This window comes from Centruroides vittatus, unplaced genomic scaffold (assembly GCF_030686945.1).
Source record: "Centruroides vittatus isolate TY-2023 unplaced genomic scaffold, ASM3068694v2 contig_19, whole genome shotgun sequence".
Lineage (NCBI taxonomy): Eukaryota > Metazoa > Arthropoda > Arachnida > Scorpiones > Buthidae > Centruroides > Centruroides vittatus.
The window spans coordinates 5,761,531-5,776,911 of NW_027121169.1; the positions used below are offsets into that span (position 1 = coordinate 5,761,531).

The 15,381-nt window shown below is 39.2% G+C and overlaps 1 protein-coding gene across 1 annotated transcript in view; it reads left to right on the forward strand.

The window, feature by feature from the left end:
* The window catches only part of LOC136970179 (protein pangolin, isoforms A/H/I/S-like), a 74,514-nt gene that overhangs the window by 21,454 nt on the left and 37,679 nt on the right, over nt 1–15,381 (forward strand). Inside the window, 1 exon segment of the mRNA XM_067264591.1 lies at nt 14,916–15,051. Within this exon segment, the coding sequence (XP_067120692.1) occupies nt 14,916–15,051 (136 nt within the window).

Sequence of the window (15,381 nt, forward strand, 5' to 3'; positions counted from 1 at the left end):
TAATTTAAGGTACATTATGTTTAACATATAGTATCTGGTTTAATGTACTTATAACCAAGGTACACCTAGTTTTATGCAGTTTAAATTTGATAAAATATGTAAATATTAGGATTCCTCACTAATTTTTTTTTACATTTATAATGTTTATTTACCAATATTTTGATCTTTAGTTCCTTCTGATATGTGTACAGATTACAAAATATCCTGTATAACCTTTAAAATCACAATATTTACAGTATGTTTTTTCTATTTAATGTTTATTTTTCTTAAATATTAATGAAATTTTCTTGTATTAATATCTTACGGGCTACATATTTTATATTGCAGCACTCAATTTGATATCTCTCATTCCTCTAATATTTATGAAGTTTACTTTGCAGTTATGTGTCGAGGTATTGAGCATTATCTTAAGAAACAAAATGAAAACGAAGCTTTAAAAAATCCATTTTTTAAATAAAATATTATGCAAATTATTAAGTTAAAAACTAATTTTAACATTAGATATTTCATTTGTTAATATTAAAGCCAAATTTATCCTGCAAATAAATTTAAGTAATTTATTCACAGGCTTCACGAGGGCAAAATTATAAAGAAATTATCGATCAGTTTTAAGTATAGATGCATGAGAATGGATTAAATCGATTATTCCCTACCTCTTACCTACAGAGTGCACTTCAAAGAAATCCGCAATGTTTAAGTACTGTTGTCTTTGTATTTTTCTCTTAATGCTCCTTTACGTAGCTGGATTGTAATTATAAAATTAGTCTAATTCTTAAAAATACAATTTTTTTAGTTTCCTTTTGACAATTTTTACTTGTTTTACAGATTCTAAGATGATTATTTGAAGACATTTTTTTAAAATTTGGATATTTTTTTTTGTCATAACCAGCTCCAAATTTTCATACATCACATTCAAACATTACTTTCAGGATTATTAATTTTAAGTAATTATACATTTAAATTTAGCATTTTAGACAGATTTAATGGTGATTTGGTGAGCAACTTCACACTCTTAAGTATGCAAATCTCTTATTTTAATTAATAAATTTAATCTTGTTTACATGTAAAGACCCCAAGCTTGAAACTTTTGAAAAATGACATGAGAATAAACTTATTTCTGCAAGTTTTCACTCTTGTGAAGCTGCGATTGAGAGCTTTATCACAGTAAATAATGTACTTGTGTTGTGGGAAGTGGAGAAAATAGAGATTCCGAAGGGTCCAAATCGACATGTTCCTTCCATATTATCTAAGAGAGGTATATGCTAATTAAACATATCAAAAATTTCATGTACACATTCTTAAATGTTCACCTGATGATGGACATTCCGTGTAACTAAGGAAAGCCTTTGAACCACTTTAATCTCATCAGAATTTTAAATTGAATATATTTTGGTACTATCTAGAGCAATTTTGTAGTTGTTGTGACCATAATATTCATTTTCAAAACATGTTACAGGGCACAACACTTAGCCTAAAAAAGGAAATTATAAAAGTGGCAAAGTAAATAGATTTAAAATGGTAGAGTGACTAAGTAGGTGAAACTTGCACCTGCACCTCTTCAGCCATTCACTAGATGTCTGTTGGGTTACCCTAATCCCATAAGAATAATCCCACTCTGACCTATTTGTAAAAAATTACACTTACAGAAAGAACGTGCATGCAGAGCAGGTATACACCATACTAGCTTAAGGTGCACCAGATACAAATACCTAGTTTAAGGTACAGAGCAGGCAGGTATGGTTGTATTTCTCCTGCTCCTAACAGCAAAAGAAGTACCAAAAACATGTATTAACAGTCAGTGTTTCTGTGTCATTGACAAAACAGCAAGGAAAATTCATAATATGCACAGCACACTCCTTAAGAAAATTAAAGCAGATTCCACATTTGTTTTCTTTTAATGAAGTGTAATGAGTTCATATTTATCTCTCTAACTTGCCACATATCTTAATTTCTTCCCATAAAATAAAATAGGAGGCTAAAAAAAAGTATCAGGAATGATGTTGATAGAGTCCATCTTGACAGGGTTTACGTCCTTATCAGCCATTTCTTGACGCAGGGATCGGTGGTACCTCAATTAGCACCACCTGGATGAACCTCACTTAATGTCAAGCTGCACTTGACATTCAGTTTACATTCGTAACACGTACAGTCAGTGAGTGATTGCGACGCGTATAAAATACTGACACATCCATTCGGTAGCATACAATTACTCCTTACACTTCATACTTTACCTGCTTTTCCCCCCCTTTTAGTTTATGCGCGGTTGTGGGGTACACCATGGAAAACGTGCGAACTAAGCATTACGAGATTCGAAGTGCTGCGTTACGCATGATCGAATGCATTGAGAGGCATTTGAGCGTATCCTGTCGATGTGAAGATAGCGCATTATGTGTAAAATTAGCTGCAGTTCCTTTCGTGGAAGAAACTCGTAAACATCTGGAAATACGTGCTGCGGGTGTTAGAAATCTGCACGCGCTCTTGTTTCGTAAGAAAAATAACTGTACTCGCCAGTTCCCTCCCCCCGTTGCGGAGTGGTATCGCCTACAGATACTGGGTAACAGCCCGGGAGGGACCCCGAGAATAACCTTCTACCATCTCCTTTCCCCATCAAAGGCCTAGGCCTCGGGATGGCCCATCTTGTCCTATTTTATAGTCTTGAAACAGGAGAAAGACGACCTTGCTGTTTGATCGAATTTTTTTTCGCCCTCCCCTGTTTTTTGGGGGTATAAAGTGTCACTCATTGTCGTTTGTTAGGTAGTACCGGTGACACGACGCCCACCAGTATGAAAAGGGAACATTTTTTTTCTGTTAACGGACGAACAGATGTTTACTCTTCCATTTTAGGTAATGCTTGGATGGTAAAGTGCAACTTTTATACAACTCGACGACCGAAAAAGAGTAAAAAAAATATGGTTAATTAAGGGTGATTTACCGCCTGCCCATATTTTGCTCGAGGGTGCAAATAACCCGTTGGGTTAGACGCTGCTTCACGCCCATTAAAACTTGGATAATGTTTACGTTGGATGAGTTTTACGGGATCGTAGCCAAAATAACTAAACTAATAGCTTCAGAAAACCGGTCGCCCGCGTTACGGGACACTTTTCGGCTGTCACGTGACTAGTCGGGTACAAAAAACGCACCCCCGCAATCCCTTACAGCCTTCCATTGTTCTATTCCGCACTCTCTTCTATGACGAACTCGCAAGAAGCCATCCAAAATAGATAAAGGAGTCGGCAACTACGCGTGCCCTACATAGGATTGAAGTGTTTCAACTCCCCTTCTGAAAGTTATTACAGCAGATCCTGCTAGGCACGTGTTTTAGTTATTCACCCCTATCTTTACGTAATAACAACCCCAACTTTTCGCGGTTACGGGACGGAGTTTGTAGAACGCTACGTGACTATTGAATGGAGGGATGATTTGTTGATCGTCCAGAAATCGCTCCCGAGGTCGGTTTAACTTTAATCACGCGATTTTCGGGATGAGTGACGAAATAAATCGGCTAATGTTACTCCAGACGGACAAGTTGGATTATTTATATTCTAGTCTTTTTTTTTAATTTTTAAGCGTCACCGTGTCGATAATTCGCTGAATTGGCCAGGATTGCCTGGAGCGTGCTCAACGAGTGCTCCCTCCGGTGTCATTAACCGTTGAGCCAGCTCAGCGTTTTGAATTCATAAGTCGGGGAGGAGGACAGACATCCCAATTGGCGTTCATCCAAGAAAACTGGCAATTAATGCTTGCACGACGAAACGTTTTCCACCCTTCCGACTTGTGATCCAGATTAGTTGTTACAGCTCTTTTTCCTCTTACACACGATCCGAGTGATAGATCCAACCAAAATTTGGTGGAATGTCAAAAATGAAGTGGAAATTGCTATTGTTAACAACTCCCCTAATCTATGATAGTTTTCCATTGTTCTTGTTCTTCTTCCTCAAGTTAAACCTGTACAATCATTAGCTTCCTTGTCTAGGCACAGAAAGGATTTAGAAGATTCTAGACCTTGTGTTGATCTGTAGATCCACCAATTTTCTAGTATTCTGGGAACCCTAAAGTAAAACAGTAGAATCCCTTAAAAGTAAGATTATCGGGGATACTAGAAACTTCTAATGGTAGAACGAGCTACGGAAGAGGGAATTTTGTATCATTTCCTGCTTTATAACGGGGGTTCTCGTGTCTTACATTGAGATATTTATTGTAATATTTACTGTTTTTGTATGGAGAAAAGTTCTGTAACTTTGGATTTGCGCGTTTTTAGGCATTTATTTCGTAATCGAGTACTGTATACCTGATCATTCAACAAGAGAATCTCAGTTTACGGATAATCGAACGGTAATAAATATTTCATATATTATTACTTAGGATGTTTAGTTACGTATGTAGACACATTAGATGTATCCGGAGGTAGAACGCAGAGGGATTCGAACCCCTAAATATCGACTATTAAGGGGTTCGATTCTGTGATGTCCCCGCGTATTGCAACTAGCGCTTTGTCCTTCAACTTTTACATGGTTAAAAGTAATTTATTTATTATCTTCTTCTTTTAACGTTATTACAGGGGATATCAACACAGTTCAGCTTTGACAGGGAATGTAAGAAGGAGAAAATTGAAAAAAGGAAGGCGATATATATAAAAAGGAGAGAGAGAGAGGAATTTTCTCTCACTCACTATCTTTTATATTTTTTCCACTTCTTTATTAGGCGTGAAGGGCGGATAAAACAGCATTGTTGCTATGGTAGCAAATTGGAACCATCTCACCCACAAGACTCAGGAACCGAAAATTTCGAAAAAGAGGGCGTCAACGAACAAAAGTTTGCCAAGTTGGCTCCCCGAACGACAACCTTTATTAGAAAAGTGAGATTTTTATCGGGTCGCCGAGGTTACCACTTTGCCAATCTCGAATTGTTCTAATTAAACGAAAATGCTTCAAAATTGCTTCTCGGATGTGATTTTCTCGCCCCCGACGAGGGGGGGCGGAGGAGGCAAAACACAGAAACTTTCTGCTGCTCTTTTTTTCTTTTGCTGCCATCGTTTGTGAGCTTCCCTCCTCTCGCATTTATCCTTTGTGTTCAAAAGTGGCTGCCTCTCTTCTGATGGAAATTAGTATGTTGGTAGAGCACGTGCTGATGCAGCTACCTGTTAATTTTGATGGCTGTGAGCTGCGCGTTTCGTTTTTAATGGGACGGAATGTGCGAGATGGAACCTGTAGATTTTGAGCGTTTTTTTGCTTTTGCTCTTTTGCGGAGTCACTCGACCCGCTTAATGAATTTTCGAAAGACGTGGGCCAAGCTAAAGTACCAAACACTGAATCGAAAACAGGAAATATTTCGTAAGCAGTAGTTGAAGAGTCATAATTATTGCTCCAGCTGGTTGGGTTGCGCTTCCGATCAACTCTTGTCAGGAACTCTCCCAACTAGTGTTTAGTAAAACAAATAAGGGGTCTTGTCGATCTATCCGGATGTGACGTCACTCCCGCACCCCAATTATCCCTCCTACCTCGAGTGGAATGGACCAGCGCCGGTTATCCACTCGATTGATGATCCAACAGATAAGTTAATGGATCTCTCTGTCTCGGCCCTTTTCCTTTAAAAAATGTTAGGCGCTCTCCTATTGGACGGCGATAACGAAGATTTAAATTTCGCCCAATGAACTCGCTCGTTTCGAGATTGGAGAATATTTTCTTTTTTTCTTTCCCCCACCCCTCGTTTCAACACTCATACGTGTAGTTCTCATCTAAATAATGGCGAAGTAGGTCATGAGCATTCTTTTCATAACTGAACTGCGAAAGGACGCGAGGAAAATTGCGCATGTGGCGCTCTCGGCCCACCCCTCCTAATCATTCTCGCGCTCTCGGAGCCACTTATTAAGAAAAAAAGAGGCTCGAGTTTTTGCAGTCACGTGATCGGGCGGCCATCATTCATTCTGACCTGTCGCTGCAAACAGCTGGGGCGGGTTAGAGCTGTTGATCATCATTCCGGCGCAGACCTCGGGGAGAAGTCGAAACTGTCACTTAATTTCTAGCTTTAAGAACACATTAGCAACCGGACAAGTGGGCTATTTTATATTTCGGCGCGTCTGGGACGTGAATACAAATGTGGGGTGACGACCTGGAACAGAACCGATACCTGACCGTCACGACAAACTGTCAACTCCCCGACCACGTGATGGATGACACCGACCTTGGTGACAGCGTTCTAACACACCCTGTGGCGTCGGAGCGTCGAATAACATGCAGATATATACACGGTTTACATATTATTGGAGTCCAGTCCGTTTCTTTTTGTGCCCTTTGGTCTTGGTCCAGGAGTACATTGCTTGGCCCGTGATAGAGAGGGCTCGATAGAGTTGTCTGGTAAATGTTTGAGTAGTTAGGCATTTTAAGTCGTGTGGAATGTTAGGCTAGGCCCGGTGCCTGTTGTCTCCGCCCCCAATGGCGCCACCGAGTAGACACGTTCCTTCGATTTCCGACCTGATAGCCATGTGTTTCGACGTCACTGGGCTGGTACAAGGACGGGATTGCTCTCAGGATGAGTCCGCACCTCCCTAAGTTGTTTGCTTCTATTGTAACTAGACCATTATACTTCGGGGCATCCAGTTTGTGGTATCGTAACTGGGCTCTGTAGATTCTTGCAACGCATGAGGTTTTTTTTTTTGTTTGTTTCGAGGGATGCAATATGTCGTATCATCAAACCAGCGGTACAAATACTCAGTTCTAAGGGTTGTATCATTAGAAAGGTGGTGATCCCTGGATAACGATATTTTATGTAGATACAAATGGGATACAGTTGTGGGCACTTAGTGATTCTGTCAGTGTTATAACAGGGCCCTTCACATTAAATGGTAATTTCGATGGTATTAGGAGGCCGCTATTCTGGAAACAAACTGTCAGAACGTTGGTTTATCCTTATGGGGAGTTTCGTGCCTCTCATCAAAGCGCGTACAGCGAGGCCTCAAGAACCCAAACGCTTTGTACGTGTTAAACTTAACATTGAATCGAGACACATTCTGGCGGGTGCAGAGCACCTACTAACTGTTGAATAAAGACTCGCCTGGCGGGTGATTTTGAGTTATTATCCTCCTTGCACCTTTCGCATTTCGGGTTGATTGCGTGCTATTAAATATTTCCCCAAAAGTATGCAGGAACAAAATTATTCAACTTGCCAGGGGATTCGCTATTGTCAAGTCTGACATCCGGGTTACTGGCGGTGACGTCACACCCAGCCGATTTCCGGTGACCTTGGCATGGGGCGTTGCACCCGTCGCGTCCAGCGCTGCGATATTTAACATTTTTAAAAATCGTACTTGCCAAGAGTGAGACGGCGTCTGGGAGGGGGAAGGAAGTTTGAAATTGTAAATAACGAAGGCCGATCACGTGGAAGGGATTAAATTGATAGATTTGATGGGCGATGGGCGCCATAGCGTAATCTCTTTGGTAGTTAGAGGTTATAAGAGGGGTGAAAGTTAACTCTCGTCAACTAATGCCAACTCGTATAAGGCACTGAGCTTAGCGGGAGGCCTCCTGGCCTTTCGGGGCAGAAATTAAAAATATGTCTAAATAAATGTTCGTTTTCTTTAAGACGACGACGTTATATCGGGGTGGCCAATATCTCTTTATTACATTTTTTTCTTTCGAGGACGATGTAATCAAAGAGAATTTAGAGTCAGTTCTTTATGTTTGTGATTTATTCAGAAAATTGTGCGTGTCACGAGTACCCTTTCTCTAATTACTTAACTCGGAAATGGTCAGCATTTCATTAATTACGGGAGAAAATTAGAAGAATGCTGCAAAACATCCGTAATAAAGGGGTGCGCATCCTGTGAATCGGTCCTTTCCAAGACGTTAATGCATCACGTGACTCATCTCCCATTGATGCGGTCCATAGGGAGCCCTTGGCCCGAATTAATCCATATCTAGTCTCAAGGGGCCCTCTCCCCATCCATTAACGTCGCGTGTTAAAAGTGCAATTCGTTAGTTTTCGGGTTAACGGATTTCGGTCACGTGACCGGCGACGGTTTGAAAGTTACAACTTTCGATATTTTTCCAATGCGAAAGTCTGTGAAATCGGGGGGAGGGGGCAGAAAGGAAGGTAGAAGTAAACTTTCCCCCCTCTTCATTCCGCTAATGATTGCCTCATAAAATTGGGAAGAAAGTCCGCTACATTTAATTCGCACCGTTCGAAAAATTGTAGGGGATTACGCCAGTGACGTCACGCCAGTAGGACCCTCATTTCCGGTCGAAAGATCGCGGGTTCTGATCCCGCTTTTAACCAATCATCCGTGAGGTTCGACTTACTTTATTTTTTAGAATAGCCCGGGTGTAAAGAATATTTCTCAATTTTACACTTTTTAAGTCGGGGTGGATTACGTAAAATTCACATTGGCGAGGGTCAAATGACGTAGCGGAGCGGAAACGTGACGTATTAAAAATCCGGGACGATCGAACTAAGCCAAACTCCATCCCATTTAAAAGTCAGAATAAGGCTTTTAGGATGACTTTACGGCTTCGGGAAATTTTTACGATTCGATTTACTCATCGGGGGAGGGGTTTGGCGAATTACCGAGCGGTAATTCGAACTCCCTTGCGTTAAAATGGGGGTTAATTCTCAACTTTTCATTCCTCCTAACTCGATTAATCGATCGATTTTTCAGCTCGTATCGATTAATTCACGGTTCTTTATAAAAAATTACCTTCCTTATGATTTGCGCAATGTTTCTGAGATGGTTTCTTTTCAGGTTAAGACCGGCATCGAGGTCACCTTTAGTTAAAAAATGGGCTTAGATTCTATTCTCTCGCTTGTAGGTTCGTACACACGCAATTCGGGTATCAATTCGAGCAATCAATTGAAGGCCTCTAATAAGGTTGAATGGATGTTTAGGGTACAGGTTCGTTTATAATGTTCCTAAGGCTCATTTGTATAAATACATAAAGCAAATGTTGGTACTTGAGGCATAGATTCGTGCCCTTGTACAGATTATTCACGTCATCATCCACCTGTTTTTGTACAGCAAGTTTGCTTCTCTGTCTCTCTATACTCTACTTCCCTAGCTAATAGGTTTAAGAAAACGACATTAAACTCCAATACATAATCATCCTGTAATATCTGAATAAAGATTTAAAGCATATTACAGGAAAACGATTATATCTGATTTAGTTACACAGCTTTATATAGGGATGCTGAGGAGCATATATGCAAGATTTCTAACGAAAAAAGGATGACGAACGAGGCAGAGAGATGATGATGATGATGTGGTTTTTATATATTAAAATCATCATTTTTGCCAATAGTTACAGTTGGGTTGCAGTTGGTAGTAGAAGAGGATGATGATATTGTTTCCCGCGGTTGTTTTCTTAGTAAATCCGAATCTAAGGAAACAAAAGTGAATGTTGTGTGATTTTTTACTGCAAGGTCCCCCGTACTTCCATCATTATTAGCTGGAGGGCAGTATCGGTTTTGATATAAACCATCATTCGATCGGATCTTGGTCACTCTCGTGACTTCCACATTGTTAACATGATACCCCTCAGGATGTTTAGTTTCCTCTATTGACATAAAATCCTTTAATCAAATTGTGTTGCGGTAGAGGACGAGAGAGGAAGAGGAACTAAAAAAAAAAGATACACATCACTCCCACATAGTGCATTAAAGTTTAGTTAAAAATTGACTTTTTTAAGGAACTATCGGTCAATATTGATTGGGGGCACTCTTCTAAGAACACTTAAAATGCTTTTAAAGGTACACTCTCGGGTATTATGCCCCACTCGTAATTAAAATTTCGATAAAACCGGGGCGACTCTGCCGTTCTTACCTGCCAACTTAAATTGGTTTGGCTCTTCAAAAATCTTGCCCTACCCCTCTCCCTTACCTTAACTACGAGTGGGGGGAGTATTTTTGTTTTTCTATCGAGGTTCGATACAGTTTCCACTACGTAAAGCTAAACATCGACTTATTGGAAGCTTCTTTACTATTTGCCGTTTTTTAAGAGTTGTAACAAGTTTATTTTCCTGTTTTCCAAGTTTGTTGGGCATTGTTATTTTTTATTATTTTTGAAAATGATACTGTTGTGACGTAGTTAAAGTTTATCCCTCTTTTCTTTTCTCTTAATCCTTGCTTGTATTGATAAGAATACAGGTGATGCTTAAATTGAGGTGGTTCATCCTCTTTACGCTTTAAATAGGGGTCATAGATGCAAGGTTAGTGCTTTCACACGTAGTGCTCTTCACGTAAAATAATATATATCTTGTGCTCTTATACAGTTCTGTATAATAAGTACGCATTGTGGTACATATTCTACTCCTCTTCTGCTGAGTGGTATATTTACTCTCCTGCAAACATATCTAGCTGGAGAGCAACAGATGCGCTACAGGAGTATCTTAGGCATCTGCTGCTGAGTGATGTATATATTACTCCTCATTGTTTTATAAAACACTTAAAACACAGTAGTTAGAGTGTAGCACTCAAAAAATACCATATTCATGCTTCAAACAGCATTAGAAACTACATTATTCTGATCAGGAGCTACCTGTATGACACTGCACAAAATCGATCTAGAATAGGGAATAATTTTAGTTTGGATTTCAGGATTTTCCAAGATTTATCCCTATTTAAACACAGAGAAATCGAAAAATATCTCCAAAAAATCCGCAAACGTCGTCTCCATCTCGAGCATCTTTATCGAAGCGAGTTATCAACAGAGCAGCAAAAAATAAGTGGAAGAGGAAAGGAGGAAACTCAAAAATTACGAAAGGAATTTTAATAAACATTTTTCAATTTTGTCAAAATCCAAAAATTCCAAAAGGGGGGTAGGAAGAACTTTACACGTTTCGACACTTACCAGCGCACGTGGCTTACGGAGTTTAGGGGGTTCCCGCGTGCGTTTCTACCGACATTCTCCCCATATAACGTCAAACGACGACATACCCCGAAGCCAAAATCCCTAGCTCCTAACAATTAACCACAGACCACTGACTGAACTACCATTTTAATGAGACGACGGACATAATAAGATGCTCGAGTATTCACCATCGTCTGGATATGGATGGTTGACTCCCTGTAACGATCTCCATTGTGGAATTCAGGAGATACTCCTTTTAATAATGGTTAAGTGGATATGCTGCTTCTCCCTGTACTCTACTCTTCTGCTCTCTTCTACTTCTCACAACTGCAGCCCCCCTTCTACGCAGTAACCGGGGGCTACTGTGTGCTGTCCACTTTTGAACATGAATTAAACTTTGTTGTGTTCATTATTCTTTTGATCGCTACGATTTTTGAGTGCTTTGATTAGCTTACTAATGAACACTTGTTTGATTTCTTGGTGTTTTGCGAGTGACAAGCGACAAATTAGCCACTGCTACAATGTATTCGATCGGTGGGGTTGGTGGTGCCGTTTCGAGTAAACACGCGTGTTTAGTTCGACTTTAAATTGCTAAATTTACGTATCAGTAAGTGAAAAACACGCCACTGTAGTGTGTTTCCGCGCGTGGGAAAGTTATCGTTCCTAAATGTCGATCGATGGGGGTGTCGCGCGGCGGGAGTAATTTCTTCCTCGTAACTTGAACAGTGAGGTGAATGTAAACAATTTTTCCCTCGTATATTCTTTATACTTGTGCGATTGTGTATGCAAATTTTTACGAAGATCCACTCGTGGAAACTGAAGTTATACGCTTTTTTAGTGTCTTATTCGCTTTTCCTCGAGTCGCGGCGATCCCGCGCGCCACGCCGCCTCACGTCTCCATTTTTTGTTTTTAAAAATGTTTTCGAAAAACTAATTTAAAATTGGGGGTTTTGGTACCAAATTGTTATTCAGAAAGGGCCTAGAATATCCCGTGCTACAGCAAAATCTTCCTTTCTATCGTAATAAGTTACGCTTATATACACGACTCGACGCGTCGTAGCGCGTATCGTAACAAGTTCTTTACGCTTCTGTGGCATTTCGTTACAGTAAGAAGGCGTTACTGAAGGATTTTTACAGTGTTTGTTACGGTGTTACTTTTGAATTATTGTGTTAAGGGGAAGAAGGTTACGCAATTTCGTGTCTTCAATGGGTACGTTTTGTATCTCGTAACGCGAACGTCACTCACTTTTCTCGCAAAACACGAGTTGTTATGTACAGTACGTAATATCGGAAGGGATGCCTATTTTTATCCCACTACAAACAGAAGAAGAGGAGGAGGAGGAAGAGGTGAAGGGGGATTGGGGGAGAGAAACACGAGACCACTCAAAAATTCACGTTTTATCCATCCAGAACTTTTCCATTCTGTAGGGGTGGGGAAAAATTCCCAGAGCTTCTTAAGACGTGGCGTAGAAAGGAACCCATCCGTCTGTTCCTCACGTGCCAGCTGGATGCACGTGAGCTGACGTCACTTAACACGTGTCAGTCCATCTAATTTCCAGCGTCATCTAGCGTTGTCGGTCACATCAAAGGGAGTCGAGTCGGATGCTCTGATGCTGTCAGCAAATATCGTTTTCTGTAACCGTCCCGGTTGTCGGGATGTTGTATTGGGAGAAAACTTGTTAACCGCCGAGCACCTGGAGTCTGTTGGGATTTTTTTCTCTTTTTATTTTTATTTTTTAATATTTTCTCCACTCTCTCTTCTGTAGTCCACGTGCGATCTTCCAAGTTGCTCCTCAGCATCACTTCTTACCTGTTATATACCTTATCGTGTTAACAGCTTGTTTGTGTTGTTTAGAGCGAACTGGCTTGATAAAGTGCACTTTATTCGACCCTCTGGGGGTTTTCTAACCTTCCATTGTGGATATAAAATAAGTATGAATGTAATTTTATGTCCCTCCCTTCGCCTGGAGAATATAAATTAACCTCTTAATCTAGTAGGGGGGTTGAGTTTTCAGCTTGTGTGGAAAATATACGAGTTAGCACACTTTAAAAAAGAAAAAAAAGAAACTGGTTGGTGACTCTCAGAAGTGGTGTAGCTAAGTTATTGAGTAGTAAAGCTACTCTTTGGCTTGCAGCCCCACCTTAGCAGGTGGATCAAAGTTCAAGTTTAAAGATTAAAACCTCCTCTTTATACAACGAGATCGTTAAAACGAGGGGTCAATCTGACGGAGTCTTTCTTGCGATGAGCTGAAGTTTGTCTCATTTGGCATTTCTTAGAAGAAGCTCTTAAAACCAGATGATAATTTCCTGTCTTTATCTACTGCTAAAGCGAAGTTTTTGTAAATTAATAAAAAAGGTAGCTTGAGAGGAGGTGAACCCCCGGATATAAGGGTTAAATAGCGATTTTAGTATGTAAAATTGTATTCTTTGTTAAAAGTAAGACGTTAAGTCTCGGATTTTGTGGTTAAAATGTGAATTCGAATCAGATTTTGAAATTCATTTTCTCGTTAAATTGAGGGTTCGGATTGAGTTAAGTCTTTGATTCTACGTTAAAGCGAATATTCGAATCCTCCTCGACTTTAAAGCAAAATCAACCTCAAATCCTCGTTTTAACACTCAGATCAAAAGATTTAATTTAGTTCGAGCCCTCGATTTTGCTTGAAAATCGTTATTTATCCTTAAATCGAGAACTCGAAACACGGTTCTAGCGTAAAAACGAATATTAAATCCGTAAAAATGAGACTTTGAAATCGAAATTATACCGTTAAAATAGATTTTGAAATGGACGAATAATGTCGAAATAAGAATTCAAATTCTGTAGGAGGAACCGGATTCGATTTATTAGTGTTAAAATGTGTATTATGTAGATAAATCTCGTATTAACTAAAGAGGATTCAATTGCTTTTAAATACCGAAATTTGTAGTCTCAATTGAATCTTTAATTTAGGCTTCAGATAAAAAAAAATTCAGTATTTTAAGGTTTTTAATCTAAAAAAGTTGAGATATAAAGCTGTCATTTAAACATTATAAGAGGCTTATTTCTGTATAAGTTATAGTTTGAGAGTCTTATTTCTGTATAAGTTATAGTTTGAGAGTCTTATTAATGCTTACACCAATAAGCTCTTATTCTCATCAGTTAATTAATATACTAAGAGCCTTGAAGTAGAAAATAGGGCCTTTTATTCATGTAAACAACAATTTAAGCCTTATTTTATCATTTGTATTAAAGAGCCTTATTTTTACCATTTACATTGTTTCAGTGTCTGGTAGTAGAAATAATAAGCTCTTAATATGTAAGAGTGTAAAAGCCTTAGTTTATTATTATTCATACAGAGTAAGAGCCTTCTTTGTTTAAACTGATTCAGAGCCTTACGTTATACTAGACTGAAATTCAGAGCCTTATTTCTTCATACCATCGAGAAAATTGTCTATACACACATTTATATTTATGCGGATTCAGAACCACAACGTAGAACTAAGGTTCTCTACAGGCATTAGAAAAACGTTATCACGACCAAAGGCGAGGAAGAGAGATGGAAGGAAGTAAAAAGGCTCTTGATGTGTATAAATGAGAGTTTCAGCATTTTATTTTCTGTGCAATACGCTCCGATTCCGAGCCTTATCTGGTGGATTTTAGAGGCTTATAACAGAGATCGGGCCCTCGTAGACGACCGAAGAAGAGGAGGGCTGGAGAAAGAAGAAAATAGTATATCAATCTATTGACAGATGGCGACACGATTTTTGCATGCATTTTCCATCTTGTTTACGATTTCATGACGATTATTTGCAACAGATCCGTATTATTTATGCAAATATTCTATTCCTCTAAGCAATAGCATGCAACGAATCTCCCAATCTAATTTTCAATAATGCATATATACGTTTGTGCTTTTAATATAGGAAAGAATCAGGAGGAGGAAGAAGAAGAAGAAACTGCAGGGGGGAGGAGAAAACGTTAAATCGAAAGAGATAATGATGAATTATTCATATTAATACCGTTACTTTTGCTTAGGGAAATTCCAGGACTTATATTTTTATATTTTATTTATTTATTTATTTATTTTATTTTATTTTATTTTAGGCCAACAAAGTTGCTATGGTACCACAGACTCATCCCGGTTCTCCTCTTCCTTTCATGATGTATAATTCGGAAGGATTTACACAACCTCCACCCGCTCATATGGGAATTCCACCCGTTCATCTAAGTTCAAAAACTGGTGAGTATCAGCTTAATAAAAGAATTGTCAAAGTCTAGGTAACGTCAGACATACGCACGAACCGTTACTTTGTTTATCTCTTAAGATTCCATTTTGCCAGGAGATTCTGAGAGTTCGCTGTACAAATTGCTCCTGGAAGCAGGCTTTTCTTGTTTCATTCCCTAATTTTTTTTGTTTTTTTTTGTTTTCGCTTACCCGAATCTTCGGAGGGTTTGTTCTTATTTTTCGAGAAGTTTGGGGTGATTGGCATTTTAAATAAAAGTAGTTTCAATCAGCATTTTGAGCGACACAGTTCGCTGTAAAGGATGATCGGATTCGCGCTTTTATAAC